This window comes from Charadrius vociferus, unplaced genomic scaffold (assembly GCF_000708025.1).
Source record: "Charadrius vociferus isolate BGI_N301 unplaced genomic scaffold, ASM70802v2 scaffold401, whole genome shotgun sequence".
NCBI classification, from domain to species: domain Eukaryota; kingdom Metazoa; phylum Chordata; class Aves; order Charadriiformes; family Charadriidae; genus Charadrius; species Charadrius vociferus.
This window is the reverse complement of record NW_009647746.1, coordinates 1,320,950-1,341,413: the sequence shown is the minus strand read 5'-3', so window position 1 is coordinate 1,341,413 and position 20,464 is coordinate 1,320,950. Positions and strand designations below refer to the sequence as shown.

The following is a 20,464-nucleotide window of genomic DNA, read 5'->3' as shown; positions in this document are numbered from 1 at the left end:
ATGGTGTTTCTGAAATCTCGGTGGAAAACCATGCACTATAAACTTCTAAAGTCTTCTGAAAGAATGTCTGTTCATGTGATGTCTATCAAAAAGTCTTGCTTAAAGACAGAAAATGGAGTTCTGGAGTTTTACCCAAAACCCAGAACTGGACAGACACACAAAAAACCACCATTTCATTGCTTGGAACGCCACATATCTTATAAAAAAATAAAAGATAAAATGGATTGACCTTATTTTAAAGGCACTGAATATTTTTTTACTATAAGGATTATAATATTTGCATACATACATGCATGCTTTCCCACTGGTACAGCCAATTCAAAAGTAAAAGGCATAACACAGAGACAGAACACTTCAAGTTTTAGTTATGTCATCAACACTGACACGTACTTAACTTCCTGTAACCTTAAGGACACGTAGTAAAAAGGCTGTAAGCACCAGGCATAACACACAGCACGGCAGTTTAAAAACCTAATTTGGGTAACTGAAAATCCTTTCTCTGTTATAACATGCCTTAAAAAACCCAAAAAGTTAAATGCATGTGTAAAAATAGTACAGACAGGACTTTGTTTAAAAAACCCCTCTAATTTCACAAACAAACCACTAAATAGGGAATTCCCATTCATAGAGAGATTCAAAACTCAGGACAAAGCCCTGGGTACCCTCACAAAACTTTGAAGCTGGCCCTGTTGCAACCTGAGGGGTTTGCAACTGATGATCACAAGGTCCCTTTCTTTCTAAATTATTCTATGATTTCATGAAGTACATGAAATTTAATGAACTTAGGTGAAAAAAAAATGAACCGAACCTGCTGAGATTTGAATCTGAAATGACAAAGAATTACTTATTTCGGATTTGATCTCCAATTTGTCAAGAACCAGAGGAAAAAAAAAAAGGTTGAAAGCAAATACTAGCAGTGGTGCTTGACGTTTGAGAAGTCCTTAATAGCTAAAACCAAAATATTTCACTTATTGAAATCTTCAATTTATTGCATTATATTATGATGCTGTACAAATTTTCTTAGTGTTTTTTCTTAAAAAAGCACCTTTGATTCTTGGTTACGCTTATTTTTCAGATATGTAACATAATAGCACTTTAAGTTCACCTGTCAATGGATTTCATTTCTTGTACAAAGAATAAAGATATCATCATTTCTTATGTTGTAATATTTTTCATCCTTTCATTTTGCATTACAATGCAAAGTAGTAAAAACACTTATATTTAAAAAATATTTAACTACTTTTTGTACGTAGCCTGATAATGCTGCTGCACGATTTTGAAAATTATTGTCTCCTTCAATAAAATATTCAATAAAAAAAGTATAAGCATATGTTGGTAAAGCACCTCTGCTGTGTTTTGACATTACTGCATGAAATATAGTTACGAGTAATAGATTCATTATAGAATCATTTTATATTTGGCGCATCGTTTCATAAAGCTTCTGCTTTCTGTCATCTAAAGAAGAATCTCAAATGTCAAAAGACAAAACACCCTTGATCATTAAAATTCAAAACACATAAATAGATTTAAAAAAGCAGCTTTTATAACATGTTCATTTTCTGTATTTTGTCTTCTACCCCACATTTTTGGAAATTTATATATAACTTTAGCTTATATAATTTGTCCATTGTAGCAAATATTTTATGTTAATATCCTACAAAAGCTGAATTTTAAGTCCAGGAATAATTTGGTTAAATGCCTTGAAACTCAGTAGAATATCTCCTGAAAAAAACATGACCTGGACACACTAGTAAAGCCCAGATGTTTTGTTTTCTTGTTTTCATTTTTCTTCAGAAAAAATATACTACACAAGACATTGGTTTTTTTAAGATACGAAGTTAAGAAGAATTTAGGGTTGTCATTTTGAGTAGCTACCTGAGCTTATTGCATTAAAAATTATGTCAGAACAGGCATTCTTTGAGTATGTTATTTTTAGGGAGTCGCTACAGATTAACATTCTCGGATTCACCAGTCTCTAACATGATCACACTTAATTTTATATTAATACACCAGTGGGCAAATGCTTTAAGGGAAAAAAACCCACCTTATGCAAAAAATGCATTTATTCAAAACAGATTCCATATTTTCTTCTACCATTATTTTATGAAGTTTACACTTTTAAAGAAAAGTATAACTGATTGAAAAGTACTTTTTCCTTTTAAACTACAATTGTCTCCTCCTTTATTATTTTAAAGTTTTTACAAATACTCTGGTTTGCAAGGTGTAATTTTAAAGATGCTGCACCTTTACCATCTGTAAGCCCTGTTATGTGCACTTCTCCAAAGTCATTTGATGCTACCATTTGTTACTGATGTAAGAAATTCTAAATTAGGTAGGTATTACTACTTTAGCAGCTTCCTTAAAAACTCAGAAAACTTAGAACCTTTTTCAAATGCTGCTAATCTGAAGAAATGAGATTTTTCCTTTACCTGTTCTTTAAGAAGTCTTCCCTATTTATTGAGGTTTTATATAAAATAGTAATAATTGAATTTTTTAAAATGCAAAAACATACAAGAATTGAAAATTCTACCAAACCTTTCCTAAAAAACTCATAAAAAGAAATACATGAAAACGGATTAAAAAAAAATCAGTTCTTAAATCTGAGAATTTCCAAACAGAAGAAAAATCACAAATATTAAATACTCTACAAATATGAGCTGAATATCACATCACAAGGCTCTTGATCTAATGAAAAGACAGAAAGAGAACATTATGAATACATCTTAATAGAACAGTGCATCTTTTTCCGTTCATGATAGAAACAGATATAGGAGTACTAATACTGTAGTTCAGAGGAAGCAAGAGAGAGAATAGAAAGAGAAAGAGAGGCTACTGGCTACATAAATTCCAAAATGTACATCTCTCATCTCTAAAATGACAGTGACAACTATCCGCATAATCCCATAGGTGAATTTCCATAGTAATGTTAAAATGGGACCGGGTTTTTCTGTATTCTTCATGTCGCTCTCTCACCAGCAAATTGAGTGGCACTAGAAATGCAGAGGCTGATCTTCTGTCGTATTTCATTCTTATATAAATATTGTATGCTTTGAAAAGAAAGATCCATTGACATATTTCTTTATCTATCTATCTGTAAATGTGAAGTAGGAAGGAAAAATTGCTCGAGTTTTAGTGGCCATACCCATCTTACGCTGAGTAAGACAGATTGTGGAATAAAGTTTTTTGTATTCCTGTTGAAGACATGCAAAATTTTTCAAAGATAATATTTTTTTCAGGTTTCAAACACACCTCCACAGTGATTTAGGTTTGTGTATAAGCTAAGTCTCTTTCATTAGAATACATTATTTGCTGTCGATGAACCAGAATTATTAGTGTTCATAATGCTACTAAGGCAAAACAAGACCTTGATGGCTTCTCTATTAGAGATATACTATTGGTGCTTTCTGAAGGACTTAAGAGACCTGAAGAACTGAATCTCACAGCCTCCGAGTCCATCCTGTTTCTTCCTTGGAAAACTCAATACTGCTTGAAGGGAAAAATAATGCATTTTTTTTCTCATTAAGTCTTGGCTGGTAACTCAGGAACTGATCAGTGAATGTCCTTTTTGGTTTGGGGTTTTGTTTTTTTTTTGGTAAGTAAAATTGCACAGAAGATTGTGGTAAGACAATTTTTCCCAGCACAAGTATCTTACACCTTCTCACAGGTTCCTTTGTGTCTACAGAGGAAAGCATGGCCAATGCTCTTCACCAGTTGTTATCAATGGATGGACAATACCCCACAATCGGGGGGTCAGCAGATGCCTGGCCGAAAGGATGCAAACTGGCCTTGGAGAATGAACCTTGCCAGTATTACCTGCACTTCTGCTGCTTCAAGATTAGCGGGCTTCTCTGCGCTACTGACAGGGTCATAAATATCTGGGCCCTGAAGCTCACCCACCTGCCTCAGGCTTGCCCAGCCCACGGAGAGCCCCCCAACCTGTAAAGTGAAGCTATAGGGAGGTTTGCAGCTAGCTGGCAACAAAACACTTTTCATATTCAGAACAGCATCTAACAAGTGCAGAAAAATCTGGCTACCATTTGCTCACTGATCTTTCGCTGAACTATGATAGTGTTGATGATGACTTTTAAATCCCTAAATAGCCTGAAGTTGGTGTATCAGAATGATTGCTTCACTTTCTCTGCGCTCTTTCAATAGCTGCAATCAGCACAGGCTTTCAAATGAAATCTTCTTCATTATAAAAGACAAAGGGGAGGGAATAGGGAGACAGATATTCTTGACTCCAGCTCCAAGACTTTTGAATTTTCTCCTTAATTTGATCTGAAAACAGCTCAAACTAGTACAGTTTGAGACAAAAGCCACCTCTGAGGGAGTCTTTGCAGAAACCGGCAATGTTCTTCCTAGATGAAGAGAATTGCAGGCTGTTTGAACAGATTTGCATAGAATCCATTTCATATTGCTTAATTTTTCTCATTAAACTTATTTGTATTTGCTGGATGACTGATTATGTAAGAATGCCTAAGAACTTTGGTAAGCATCTATTGTATTTTTCATACAAATAGAAACAGAGAATAATAATCCTACTTGTAAAAGATTTTATACATAGTTATTGGGTCATAATTCTAAGAAAATTAATTACTTGTAAGCATTAGTAGCAATTCCTTCCAACAACTTTTTGAAACATCTGTTAAATATTTATTAACACTTTATTTATAAACTAACTTCTGTGGGCACATTTCCATTTTGTTTGTTTCTTTTAAATATACAGTTTTCATTCATTATATGAGTTTATAGCTGTTCTCTGTTACTGTATGAAGACAACTACACTATTCCTTCTGGTCATAGTAGAGGCGGACCAGAAGACCCAGTTTAGCCTTGACAACCTCTGTATTTGGAAGGCTAACAGTCTTCCAGGCACAACTCTCTCCTTCATGTAGGTTTTTCTGTCTCTTTCCTTTAAAAGGTGGTCTTGGAATTCAAACATTACCTATATTGCAGGAAGAAAGGGTTGCAGTGCTGGTTTATCACTCCTGAGTTAAATCAGTCTGATAAAAAGACATCCTGTAAAACTTCAGCACTTGGTTTATCACTGGCTTCTAGGAAAAAATCATGACTCATGCATTATGTATGCATCATTACTTGAGATGTGCAAGCAGCTAACTGTCCCTGTGTAAAAAGCATTTATATCTGAGTCTTAGCCATAAACCCGTCCCCAAAAATGGGAACAGATGAAAAAAGTGATTTTGTGTCCATTAAAGAATATTGACCAGGTACGGAAATTGTGATGACACAACTACAAATCCTAATACAGAATACTGACTGCTTGTAGTCTAAATATCCTCTCAGCCAGCTGAGAAGATGTTGAGACATGGTTGGAAAGTCCTTAGTTACTGAAGCACAATGAGAAACTGTCTCAAAAACATGTAATATTTTTAATCATTCAAAAGACTTGAAAGTATCCTAAATGTCTCAAAAAGTATGAAGAGAAGCCTTCACACTAAGAAAAGCTTATTTAAAAAATCTTTCAGGAACTGAAAAAGGGATTTAGAAGAGGATGTCTCAATGTTATCCTACCATGACACTGTAAGTAAGCTAAAACACAAATGGAGAGAGGTTTAAACAGATCTTTTGGAAAACTTGCTGAAACCCTCTGAATGCTCAGGAAACAAGCAAAGGCTGAACTTTTCAGAAAGATTCGAGTTAAATTTAACAATATATTCATTAAAAAAAAAGACACTTATGGGTTTGTGTTTTTTTTACGTCTCCATCTGGGAAGGCTTTTTCTTCTCCGGGCTGTTCAGTCTGTGTTTTGGTAACACATCTTATTTTTCTGGTTTGGGCCTATACTACCTCACAAATAAAACAATAACTCATTAAAGAATATCTGCATGAACTTATGATAAATGCAACCAGGTCCCTTTTGATTTCTCTATCTAATTACATAGTGTAGCACCACCAAGATTTAGAAAAACAAGATGCCTCCTGCTTAGCAAATATTTGAAATTCTGAAGTACTTTTTTATTTCTAAAGTAGTTCAGAGATAAATTCAGAGAAATACAGGATGTACAATCTCAATCTTTCTCTGCAGGGGTATACAAATAGAGATTTCAGAACACAGTGTGAATTAATTATGGATCGTGAATTAATTTTTAATATTGTCCACTGGCCTCTCAGTTTACCTTCTCAATATTTATCTGTTTACGAACTAGATCTATTTGTAGACCAAGATGACTCTTCAGGTTGTTTTGATATTTGCTAGTTTTTGTCATCAGTTGGAGCTGTCTGTGTAAATACATGCAATTAAGAGGTACCTTTAAGATGTCCAAAACCAGTGTGACCTATTTTGTTTTTTCAACAAAATCTCTCAGTGTTACAGCTGAAGGACAGGGAAACGAAGAGGAAAATACATGTTTGAAAGAAAATAAACACCCTGAAAAGTTCCAAGCAAGGAAGGAGAATAAATTGAAAAAAGTAAGGCAAATTGCACAAAAGGAAGTGAGGAAATAACATGACAGTATGTAGGAACTACAACAGCCCTTTTCTCAAAGAAGCTGTACATTCAATTTTAGTAGGGATGGCAGCAGAGATACTAAATACCCATGACCTGCTTCACAGTGGTATTTTTTTCATAAGGACTGCAGGTATTTGTACCTGCCGCTCTACTCTCTGTTTTCAGAATAAATTACCATACAATTCAAACAGGTATTGTACTAAAATAATTCCAAGAAGATCAATTGATGTTATCACTAAAATGAGCTATATACAACAACTTAAACACATGTAATGCTGAAAGAATGTTTCAAAATCAAAGTGTGAACATCTGAAGAAGGCAGCTCCAGTCAACTCTAATAACGACGGTCTGTCAAGTTACACATCTTTTCTAATCTAATCAATTAATCTTTTCACAAACTTCATATTAACAAAACAATAGGAAAGAAAGTTTTATGGAGACCAAAATTGATTCTATGAAGGATGTTTTTTTGTTCTGGCCCTACATTTCAATTAAGCATCTGTGTGACTGCACTGTGGTCACTGGGTTTGTTCGCATTTGGGTACATTGCACCCAACTACACAGACTGGTCACTTCAGGTTTTAGTATTTGGTTGTCATCATCAGAGAAATTTATTGCCAATTCATTGAAGAAAGTATTTATGAGAAAAAGAAGTCTCAAAGTTGGTCTGAAACATAACATGAAATGACGGGAAGAGGTACACTAATGTCCATTAACATGTTATGTCCTGCAACTACTGTCTTCTGCAGATCTTCTTGTACTGGAAGAAATACAACCTATGCTGTACTAAAATGAATACCACTAGGATTTACAGTATCATATTATACACACGGTTAGTGTGTATGGTTAAGAAAAACAAAAGATAAAAAGCCATTATATGTTTCTTTGAATATATGTTAATTACATGTTCATTATATGTTTCTTTGAAACAATTCTCTAAATTGGAACATATTCTGCTTAGTGCAGAATTTGTGTGTGTGTGTATTATAGGATGCGAACGAGAAAGAGATAACACATTAGATCATTTGCTACATGTTTTCTCCCATCTATCTTGCTGATAACTGCAAAATAATTCACCTCCTGCTGTATAAATCAGAAGACTGTTGGGGCTGCTTTAACTTTTACTATGTTAAAAACACCAAGTGGTAAACATAGATGCAGGGAATTAGTGATTTGTTGAACATATTTTGTTAATATTACTCTGGATAAACACCCCACCTTGGCATGTACTTAAAGAACTCCTGTCTTTTTGTGGAGGCTTATACTCTTTTCTGCTTGTAGAGAACTGCAAAGGCGGCATAGATCTGGCGAGGAACTGGCCCCATTTGTAGCATCCCACTAATATATTTGATAGATAATAGAGATAATATCTAACAAATGCATTTAATGTTTGTTGAACAATACTTAATAGACACGCTTTTGAAACAGACATCATGAATATTAACAGGATGTAGAAAGGTTATTAACTAGCTAAAAATCAGTAATTAATGCCCAGGATTAAATATCACATAATAGGTTACTTAAAATTTTTAAGTTAACTGTGTATGTAATGCATGTTCTCAAAGTAACCCCTCTGTGATTTCTACTCTCTTTGAAATTGATAGCTTCAAAAGTATGCTTCAAATCTACTTGATTGGACTGTGAAAAATGCCAAATAATTGTAAATTTGTTCACCAAACTTTTTTAAAACTAAAAAGTAACAGTTAACTTTTACAAGATGAGAGTAAGATTTCTAATTGGTGTAAAGATGTCTGACTTTACTAATATCAACTGAAGATACAGCTACTAGACTAAGAATAATGGAGAAACAAAGAATCAGTTAACATATACTTGCATTCTTTTCCCTTTACATTCTTCTCAATTAAAATACTTCCATTTATATTTTGTATACTCACTTTGAACTCCATGGGAGCGAACTATTTTCCAGGTTTCTGAGGCGACCTCTTTTACATCCACTTGATAATGATGAATGGGCACACCTCCATGCGAATCTGGCTTATTGAATGAAACTTTGGCAGTGGTTTGTGACAACTCTAAAACTCGTACTCCATAAGGATTTGATGGCACATCTAGAAAAGTAAAAACATCAATTTAATAATGAGCAGCAACTAGACAGACCTAAACAGTTGATAATCCACCCCCAAAAGTCTCCTTAGCATCTTGAATGGAGAAAAGAAAAAAACATTTAATGTGATGTAATAATGTTTGTGTTAGATAAACAACTTAAGTTTTCCAATATAGAGCTGTAAGAAAACCATTTCTTTTTTGTATGCTGAAGTTATGCAAACACATTTTCCATTTCTGCCTTTTATAAGATGATCTTTTTTAATAGCTAATTTCGTCATAGGCAAATGTAATAGATCAGTTTGTTTACTATATAATTATGGAAAAGAGAATTACAAACTTTAAATCAAATTTAACAAGAGGAACAGTTACGGCTAAATAGAACATTCAGAGTCTGAATTCTTCTAAATGAGATTATGACAAAAAACTGTAGAAATAATTTGGCTGTTTTTATGAAACTCTGAAATACAGCTGAAAACATGAATCCTTTTTTTTTGAAAGACTGGATTCCAAGCTACTAGCAAGGAATGTTAATGGAAGGTTTCTATTTTCAGTTTAAGAAATAATTTGCAGAATAGGTTGAAATACAAGTTTTCTCTGAAATCAAAAGCAAGTGCATATCTTTCAAAGTAGAAAAGAACTATGAAAATAAAGCAGGTATCTATAGGTTTTGAGATGCTATATATGAAACAAAAGTAACCTTGGGGCCAGCAGATTTCTAAAACTAGAAATATTATGTCACTTTTACAATATATGATCAAACTAACACATACAAGACAAAAGACTAAAAGTGCTATAATTACAAAAAAATTGTATTGAAAATACTAAGGAGAATTTTAGTTTTGTGGCTAGAAGACCAAGGATCTGAAACACCATTAAAAATGTATCTTCTGATACATGTGACAATTATTTGCACATCTGCTTACAGATTTGACATTGTTTTTGTCTTCATTGTATGGAAGATATTCTTATAAGGACATGTAAGAATTTGAGTCAAACCCTATCATTTGGTTAGTGGGTACTGAACCATTAACATAAAATGTAGTCGTTATTCAAGGGCTGTCAGACAGTTGGGAATAAAAAGAAAATCAATCTGAGCTTCACCAAGTATGGTACTTGAATGAAAATGAGTCAAAAATTGCTATAAAGCATTAAAGAATGGGTTTAAGGACACACGCAGCCACAAATTCTCAGGAAAAGGACACCTGCCAAAGCTGCTCTATAGGGGTTGAATTGTATAACTTTTAAATAATCAGGCACTGAATTTTTTGCAGAAAAAATCTGTATCAGTTGTCAGAGTTGAATATCTTAACGCTAGTATCATACTTCTGTGAATTCTTACAGTTACCATTTCTGAATATAGGTCATCCAAAACCTCCAATGTTTGGTGCTCATCCGGTTAAAAGCAGCATAGATTTATTTACATGGAGAAACAATTTTCCTCTCTTCTACTTGAAGACACAACTAAATGAATCCATAAAGTTAAAGATTTGCGTAGAATGCAAATCTCAGCCTGAGGGATTCAAACCCTCAACTCTTTTCTTATTCCAGGAAACATTCATTCATATGTGATGTTGCAGAAAATTTTCACCCTACTCAGTGAACCTGTATTAATCTGCAGAAAGGAATTCAAGATTCATGGTTAGAATGTGACCAAATGTAACCAGTATGTCATGCATCCAGGAGAACACAGTCTTGGGCTTTGAATTTTTTTTCTAAATTGATCAAAAAAGTTGGTTTTCTTTAGAAGAAAGAAAATATGTTCAAAAAAACAGACAGATGTTTTTCTGTGATCACACGGAAGAAGAATTAGTTATACGACTTACTTGCTAAGTAAGCATTGATCCCAAAATCAGGAGGATGAGGAGCAGAACCAGTTTGTGACGCCTCTCCTCCAGATTCTTATTACAACTGAGAGCGATATTTTTTTTCCCCACTAGCGACAGTACCTTCAGCATCATTCTGTTTACAGGTTTGTCCTCTCCCTAGCTCAAGTGACTGTTCGGAGAGGGGTGGGAAAAACACAACAGAAGAATGCCAGCAAAGGAATCCAGGATAGACAAAGTAAAGAAGCACAGCACTGTGTGAGTGATGCGGATACCAATCACCTGAGAAGATGAATATAGTTCTGTAGTACTGAAGATGAATGTTCTTCTGATTTAATTGCAAGCTAAAAGATGCTGCAGATACCTACAATATTACAAAGAGTTCCTAAACACTTTTATTTCTGTTCTGTAGTTAAAAGAGTTCAGACTGAAACAAAATCTTTTGTTTAAGGATGAATGAATATTTAATTTCACTCAGACTATTTTTATGGGGTTTTTTGTATGCTCTTTTTATAAGGCAATTCACTGCTATTTCAGTTTAGATCAAAATAATTATTTGGTCAATGGTATGAGACAAAAATATGCTATTTACATATCCACTCTGCTCTTGACTTTCAAAATGTTAAGGAGATCCCTTTTCCTTGTGTGTTTATGTCTGCATATGATTAACTATAATAAACATGGCATAGGGAAGAAGACATCCTTAAGGAAGAATCTTGTTTTCTCTACTGCAGATTCAAGTATAGTTTCTGCAAAATGAAGATATGATTCCTTTTGGTAATAAATATAAAATAAAGCTCCTGTGAAAACTCAGTAAAATATTTTGCATAACTAGCACAATGCATTATGTTTAAGACTCATTAAAGTGTGAAATACATCCACAGTACTATTTTAAATATGCATCCCACAATGCAAGCAACCCACACACGTGTAGATAACTTTTCTGCAGTTTACAAAGTTGAACTATATCAGTTCTTAAGAAAAGAGTGAATCACCTTAAAAAAATACAACGGGAGACAAGTTCCTAGTCAAAATCAGAAACAAATACTAGCAATTCTATTAAGATAGAATAAAATACCTATCTCTTTCAGAATACGCAAATCTGTAATTTTTTCCCCAAAGAAGATCATTAGCAGCATAATGAACTGAATCTAATTCTGTAGTTCTCTAATGAGTATGAATTTGATCATTCAAGGTAAACAGCTCTCTGGTCCTGATCTAGCTAAACGTTCCAGCATTTGAGCTGTCCCCTGTCAGCTGAAACTATTTTGAGCATTGCTGTGATTTTTGTGTTAGAATTGTAAGGCTTTGGGCTCAATGTTTAGTGGGAGTGAAGGATAATATGCAGTTGCGTACACTGAAGTCTGCATCTGGAAGGATAGAACTCTGGATGCTTCATGTTCTTTTTCCTTCTAAAACCAACCAATCAAAGGAATCTTAGAGGACATTAGCTATGCACAGTGATTACTCTTTCATATACTGTTATAAGTTGAAGGACTATACAGTAGAAAAAGTATGAGATTTCTTTTCTATGATCTAAACATCACTTAGTATTAGCACAGATTTTGGTATACTTTCTTAGAAGTTATCATAGAATCATAGAACGGTTTGGGTTGGAAGGGACCTTTAAAGGTTATCTAGTCCAGCTCCTCTGCAATGAGTAGGGACATCTTCAACTAGATCAGGTTGCTCAGAGCCCCGTCCTACCTGACCTTGATGGTTTCCAGGGATGGGGCATCTACCACCTCTCTGGGCAACCTCTTCCAGTTTTTCACCACCCTCATCATAAAAAATTTCTTCCTTATATCTAGTCTAAATCTACTTTCTTTTAGTTTAAAACCATTACCCCTTGTCCTATTGCAATGGGCCCTGCTAAAACGTTTGTCCCCATCTTTCTTATAATCCCTCGTTAAGTACTGAAAAAAAGTCTGCCTGGAGCCTTCTCTTCTTCAGGCTGAATAACCCCAACTCTCTCAGCCTTTCTTCACAGGAGAGGTGTTCCAGCCCTCTGATCATGTTTGCGGCCCTCCTCTGGACCCACTTCAACAGGTCCATGTCTTTCCTGTGTTGAGTGCTCCAGACCACTCCAGGTGGGGTCTCACAAAAGCAGAGTAGAGGGGGAGAATCCCCTCCCTCGACTTGCTGGCCACTGTTTTGATGCAGCCCAGGATATGGTTGGCTTTCTGGGCTGCAAGCGCACATTGCTGCCTCATGTCCAGCTTTTCATCTAACAGTATTCCCAAGTGCTTCTCAGCAGGGCTACTCTCAATCCCTTCATCCCCCAACCTGTATTGATACTGGGGGTTGCCCCCAACCCAGGCACAGGACCTTCCACTTGGCCCTGTTGAACCTCATGAGGTTCACATGGGCTGACTTCTCAAGCTTGTCCAGGTCCCTCTGAATGGGATCCCATCTCTCAGGTGTGCCAACTACACAACTTAATTTGGTGTCATCTGCAAACTTGCTGAGGGTGTACTCAATCCCACTGTCTATATAATTGATGAAGATACTGAACAGTATATGTCCCAATATGGACATCTGAGGGATACCATTCATCCCTGATCTCCATTGGGACATTGGGCTGTTGACTACCGCTCTCTGGATGTGACCATCCAAACAATTCCTTATCCAACAAACAGTCCATCCATCAAATCAAATTTAGCAAGAAGGATGTTGTGTGGGACCATGTCAAAGGCCTTACAGAAGTCCAGACAGACAACATCCGTAGCTCTTCCCTTGTCCATTGATGTAGTCATTCCATCATAGAAGGCCACTAGGTTGGTCAGGCAGGACTTACCTGTGATGAAGCCATGCTGCATGTCTTGAATCACCTCCTTATCCTCCACGTGCCCTAACATAGTTTCTAGGAGGATCTGTTCCATGATCTTCCCAGGCATGAGGCTGACAGGTCAGTAGTTCCCAGGGTCCTCCTTTCCTTTTTAAAAATGGGTGCAATGTTTCCCTTTTTCCAGTCAGCAGGGACTTGCCCTGACTGCCATGACTTTTCAAATATCATGAAGAATGGCTTGGCAACTACATCAGTCATTTCCCTCAGGATTCTGTGATGCATCTTATCAGGTCCCATAGACTTCTGTATGTTCAGGTTCCTCAGGTGGTCACTAACCTGATCTTCTCTTACAGGGGGAGGGACTTTTCTCCCTGCTTTGTGGTCCATCCACTCGAGAGGTGTGTGGAGAGAGGTTGCCAGTGAAGACTGAGGCAAAAAGGTTGTTGAGTACCTCAGCCTTCTCTTCATCCATTGTTACCAATTTTCCAGTCTTGCTCATCAAGGGGGATATGCTTTCTTTGACCTTCCTTTTCTGGCTGACACACCTGTAGAAGTCCTTATTATTCTTTGAGTCCCTTGCCAAGTTTAGCTCCAGCTGCATGTTGGTCTTCTTGACCCCACCCCTACACAACTGGGCAGCATCCCTGTATTATTCCCAGGATACCTGTCCCTGGTTCCACTGCCTGTGCATCTCTCTCTTGCCCTTTAGTTTGACCAGCAGGTCTCAACTCAGCCATGCCGGTCTCTTGCCCTCCCTTCCAGATTTCTTACACTTGGGGACTGAAAGCTCTTGTGCTTTATGGAAAATGTCCTTAAAGATCTGCCAGCTCTGTTCTGCTCCCTTGTCCCTGAGGGTGGTTTCCCAGGGGGTCCTCCTGACTAACTCCTTGAAGAGCTGGGAGTTTGCTTTCCTAAATATTCACTTTCTTTGACCTTCCTTTTCTGGCTGACACACCTGTAGAAGTCCTTATTATTCTTTGAGTCCCTTGCCAAGTTTAGCTCCAGCTGCATGTTGGTCTTCTTGACCCCACCCCTACACAACCGGGCAGCATCCCTGTATTATTCCCAGGATACCTGTCCCTGGTTCCACTGCCTGTGCATCTCTCTCTTGCCCTTTAGTTTGACCAGCAGGTCTCAACTCAGCCATGCCGGTCTCTTGCCCTCCCTTCCAGATTTCTTACACTTGGGGACTGAAAGCTCTTGTGCTTTATGGAAAATGTCCTTAAAGATCTGCCAGCTCTGTTCTGCTCCCTTGTCCCTGAGGGTGGTTTCCCAGGGGGTCCTCCTGACTAACTCCTTGAAGAGCTGGAAGTTTGCTTTCCTAAATATTCAGGGTCCTGACTTTATTCTTCACCTGACCCATATCCATCAGGACTGCAAACTCCACCAGTGCATGATCACTGCAGCTCAGGAAACCTCCAGTCTTGACATCACCGATTAGCTCACCTGCATTGGTGATCCTCAGGTCCAGTTACCTGGCTTAAGAAGTTATCCTTGATGCACTCCAGGAGTCTCCTGGATTGCCTGAAGCTTGCCGTGCTACTTTTCCAGCAGATCTTGGGGTGGTTGAAGTCCCCCATCAGGACAAGAGCCTGCAAGTGCAATGCCTCCTGTAGCTGCAGTAAGAAGGCTTCATCAATAGGCTCCCCTTTACTAGGTGGTCTGTAGTAGACACCAACAACAAGGTTCCCTTTGTTGCCTTGGTCTCTAATTCCTACCCATAAGCTCTCAACCTGCTCGTGGCTACTCTTCAGAGACAGCCCTTCACAATCTATCCATTTCTTGACGTAGAGGGTAACCCCTCCACCCCTCCTTCCTCGCCTTTCCCTTCTGAACAGTTTGTAGCCATCAATAGTCATACTCCAGTCATGGAATTCATGCCACCAAGTTTCTGTAATGGCAACTAGGTCATAGCTTTCTAGCAGCATGGTAGCTTCCAACTCCTCCTGTTTGTTGTCCATGCTGTGTGCATTGATGTAGAGGCACTTCAGCTGGGCTGTCAGCCGCGTCACCATCTTAGAGGAACTCACCTTAACTCCTTTGAGGTATTTCACCAGTGTTTCCCTGTTGGCTCCTATTACCTCAAGAGCCTCTGGTTCACCTCTGTAAAACTTCAAGTGTGCTCCAATGTACTAAGCACATTTCAGAGCAACCAGCTGAGAGCCCTTGCTAGCATCCTGTCCCCCTAAACTTGGCATGTTGTCCCACAGCTTGCCACAGGCAAGTCTGATGTTGTCCCCCTCCCCCTTCAAGTCTAGTTGAAAGCTCTGTCAATCAGGAACGCTAGCTCGTGAGCAAAGATCCTCTTTCTTTTTTGAGAAAGGTGAATCTCATCTGATGCCAGCAGGCCTGGTGCTGTGTAGACCACCTCATTATTGAATAACCCAAAATTGTGGTGGTGACACCAGCCACGGAGCCACATATTAATAGACTGGGTCTGTCTATTTCTTCCAACGTTGCTGCCCACAACTGGAAGGATAGAGAAAAAATTACCAGTGCTACAAACTTCCTTATAATGGTCCCAAGGCCCTGAAGTCTCTTTTGATTGCCCTTGGACTATGCGTGGCTGCTTCATCACCACCGATATGCAAGAGCAATAATGGGTAATAGCCCGAGGGCCGTACCAGGCTAGGGAGTTTCCTAGTTAGGTCCTTAATCCAGGCTCCAGGGAGGCAGCAGATTCCCCAAGAGAAGGGTCTGTCTGGCATATTGGACCCTCTGTTCCCCTCAGAAGGGAATCACCTACAACTATAACCTGTCTTTTCTTCTGCGTGGAGGTGGTCACGATACCTTGGCAACACCTCTGGTGTAGATGGACCACCATCCAGATCATCCATTGACTGACTTTCCACATCCAGAGCCTCATACCTGCTGTACAGAGGCACCTGGGAAGGCAAGGTGGGGAAGGAGGGGGTTTGCCTGCCACCCTGAGCGTGGACTTGCCTCCATTCACTCCTTTCCTTTAAGCTACTGCCTTCTGCCTGGTGGGGGGAGGATACAGGACTCCCTTAATCTTGTGTTTTTTCTGGTGGCTGTTCCTGTTTCTGCCTCAGGGAGGGCAGGGGATGGTTCCACCAGTCTATCTCTTTCTCAGACTACCACTGCTATCTCTGTTTTCATTATACTGCAGTCAAAACAAGAGATAATTTACCAAAAGTTCAGCCTTTGAATTAAAATAAGTCATTAAAAAAACACGAGTGTCAGATATTACGTCAACTTCATCTTCTTTCCACGGTGTCTATTCCTTTGTTTCAGTAAGTGACTGTATTCACAAATGATGTTAAAAGAATTCCTTAAAAATAAAATTTTAAAAAAATCCCAAATATTAAGAGTAAAATTGCCCTTGATGTATTCTGTGCTCAGCACAGAAAGCTGGTTAGCACAAATGAACTTCGTGATACATTGGTCTAAATTAAGTAGAATTGGTTTAGTTCCAAAAACATTATTGTAGCTGATAGAGAAGTACATACAGAATTATGAGTACTTATTTATCTCTACTGATATGTAATTACTCTTTCAAGTGTATTATGTTTTACCCAACCTGTTCAATAAATGACCACCATTTATCACTGACTATTTTCTTGCAAGCTATTTTTCGGGTAGTTTTATAGAAGGAAATTTCCTTCTGAGAGTTTAGCAGTACTGGTGTAAATGGGGAAAACAAAGTGATGGTGACAGCAGATAGAGAAGTCAGGGATTTATCTTCCAGTTGGCTCTTGTCTCCTATCTCCTGTCAATATGTTCCTAGTGCAGTTCTGCAGCTCTTCCTGTCTCTGTATATCCGGCATATATATTGACTGAAACTATGTCTAAATGTTGAACGTTAAGTGGTATCAGGACCACAGCAGGTAAAGAGATGGGGCTGTGGAGTCACAGACCTCCATGAAATAGTTCATGCTTGTACATCCTGAGAATGAAGAATAATTTCAATATTAAATCAACAGTTTAGGCTCAGTCTTGCCTTGCTATCCTCGTTTGGGGACAACTGCAACAGATTTCTTTTACCAAATCACTGGGAGTTCTGGAAAAATAAGGAGTGAATTAGGAAATGGGACCACAGCTAGCAAATAAATACAGAAATAATAAATGAAAATAAGATACGTGCACACAGAGCAAAACACTTTTGTTGTGTTGATAGCTTCCCACATATGCTTATTGAAAATATGTCACTGTTTGGGTTTTTTAGTAAAAATCCTTTAGCGTATGCTGCTAAAGATGTGAATGAAAAGGTTTTAGGACAGAGATTACCTTTTAGATCTGCCCATATTTTTGTGGTGGTAAATGGGATTTTGGCAGCAAGGGAAAAGTTATACAGAGAAAGCAACACAAAAATCCTAAAAGAAAAAATCAGTAAGATTCCATAACACTGTCTTGGAACAAAACATGATTGTCTTGGAACAAAACATGATTATCTTTTTTATTACATTATTCTTCAGGGAAAACTAAGTCCTACTTTGATTTACTTTTGTCTGTGAGAAAACACAAATGTTTGGAGAAAAAAGGAACAACATCCATTAACCAGCACAACAGTGTAAGCCCCAAAAATCCAGATTAGTAAACTGTTAAATTTGATGTTGTAGTCCTTGTCAGTTATCAACCAACCTTATCATATTTTGAGGATGACTTGATTCCATGAAACAAATTACAGGATGTAATTTCTGTGAAGCTTAATTATTGTCTTTCCCATGCCTTCATTTGCTCTTGATGTTATTATTCCCCATCTTCACTGACTTTCTGTCTATACAGGATGCTTAAAATACATCTAATTAAATAAAGTGGCATGGGAATTCTCAATATCTCATGACATCACAGAATGTATTTTAATTCTGCTTTTAAACTCCCTGTAACATTGCTGTCAAAAGGAAACAGATATAGCATGTCTCATTTCTTTTAAGTATTGTTATATGTCACCACCTCTAAATGCCGTAAAATTATTGATGTTCTATAGTATACTGTGCAAAACACATGATAGGCATGATTTGGCAAGACAAGTTTGAAATTCATCATCTGAGTTGTATAATGTAGCTAATTTGTAAACTATATTCACTGCCTATTAGTATGGTTTCTGCCGGCAGTGATCTTGTTAATGCTTAGTCACTGTAAGTCTCTTTGCAGTTTCAGGCATGATGTGGTGAGATCACAATCTTAACTGTCATCACAAATGAAAGTATCCTTCTAGGTACAAAGACTGAAAGAAAGACTGAGGCAAAGGGGTGAATCAGGCTACTTATCTGAACTTTTAACCCCTTTGCCACCCCAGAATAGAAGAAAGAAGGGGAAAGGGAAGCCTAGGATGAGTAAGGCTGTGAAAGCCTTAGAGGTGAATCATGGTTTACTTTTTAGGGGCTCTGGATACAGTTCGGCTGTACACTGCTATGTGCAAAATGCACATTAGTATTTAAAGAAAAAAAATACTTGAAAAATACAGTTTAGCTTTCTGTGTCAAAACCTTAGCATTTACCATTTTAAGATAATAAATGATGGTCATACGATTTTCCATTTATCTATACAAAATTACTTGAAATAATGATATGGAGATCTCCAGAAAAAGCAGGAAGGCTTTGCCAGTTAGTATCATCTCCCTGCATACTGGTATTTCATATAAACTATGACTGAACTATCTGGGCAAATCTAGGAATACCTGTGCTCACCTCAGGCTCTGAAAGCCATTGGGACAATCTGCCAAGCTCACCTGGCTTGCCAAAGCCTAAGCCTGTCATAGAAAAAAAAAAAAACAACAAAAAAAACCCAACAACAGAGGATAATCAGACTTCTAAAATAAAAGTTGTAGTTGTGACAAGAAGTAATCGATTTGCAGTGGCAAGAAATGAAAAAGACTGTGGTTCTTTTCACATTCTACATGTTACTTAGACAGCAATTTAAATGCTTAAGTAATGAGAAAGAAGGAGGTCGACCATGTGGTATTTTAAAGAGTTGATCACCACAAGTCAGGTGGTGAGCACATTTGATTAAGTGCTGAAGTTTCTCAGCATTTACCAGTAATGGCCAGCACCTTTCAGTGTGAAACCTTAAATAGGCTATAGTTCTCCAATTGTTTTGAAACGTTTAATTTAAAGTGTCTGGAATTCAGTAGCTTTGCAGTATAACTTGAGTGAATAGGTATAGTTTTCCTGTCATACAAAATGGTATGGTTGCAAATTGCATGTAAATTCTGAAAGAAACCTTCTTCTATTATCTATAAGTCTAATTAATTAAGGAAGGCAACAGAAATAATGATAATGACATTGTGACAGTATGATCACTTTTACACTAGTAGTAAATTAAAAAAAAAAACAAAACAAAAAACAAGGCTAGTTTGATTCTGCTGAAAACCAGCAAAGCAGAAAATTGGAACAAAACATGAAGCAACAAGTCATTCCTGCAGAATTTTAAGAGAAAACTATTCAGTATAATGATCATTATTTGTAAAATTTACCCTAGCAGCACACTTTGCTTAATACTGTCTCCCAGCTAGAAATAGTATTTATTCTTCCCTGACAGAGCCATTGTGAAAGTATGCTACGCCCCAGCATTAATATTTACAATCAAAGCCAGAAGGAAATCCAGGCTATATTGAAATGCATGAAAAATTTTATAGGCTTTAATATGCAAAACTTCAATCATTAGGGCTTCTTAATCTACCAAAGTAAAGCAACAGATGTAGTAAAACAAGGAAGAAAGCTGCATTTGACATTTTATACCTGTAATTATTATGACGGTTTTATTTTCCATCTCCCTGGTTGTTTTTCATTTCCAGCTGATGCTGGTTTAAGTGCAAAACTTGTAACAGTGAACTACATTTTTATTTGCTGGTTTTTTTTTCCAAAAAAAGAGTCTATTCAGAAGCAGATACTAAAACCATAAAACTTTCAGGATACTGAATATCATGCATTACACTACTGTAAGAAATGCCTAGAACAACGGACCTGACACCCTCAAACCCAGTGTTTCCAGCCCCACATAAATACTACACTACAAATGACTTACGTTAAGGATACCTGGTCATTATTGTTACTACAAAATTTGAGTTTGTTCTTTTTTCTGCATTCTATATCATTATATAGAATGTCAATATATAGTTCATGCTTTACATAATAACATCTCACAATTCTTTATTCATTACTTATTCACTAAATATACCCTGATTTACCTTTTTATGTTTATAACTCAAATACATTCTCTTTAAGTGTTCATCAAGTTTTCTGAAGAATTGACTGAAAAATGTTAAGCTAACTGTTGTAAAAGTGAAGAATAGTAATCTGTTTGAAAAACTGGCATCAGTAACATCTCTGATACATTATATTAGAAAGCCAAAAC

General features: G+C 37.1%; 1 protein-coding gene across 1 annotated transcript in view; it reads right to left on the bottom strand.

Annotated features, from left to right (window-relative positions):
• Positions 1 to 20,464, bottom strand: part of NCAM2 (neural cell adhesion molecule 2) — a 305,551-nt gene that overhangs the window by 63,390 nt on the left and 221,697 nt on the right. Inside the window, exon 12 of the mRNA XM_009882029.1 lies at positions 8,365 to 8,538. Within this exon, the coding sequence (XP_009880331.1) occupies positions 8,365 to 8,538 (174 nt within the window). The remainder of the gene's footprint in view (positions 1 to 8,364; positions 8,539 to 20,464) is intronic.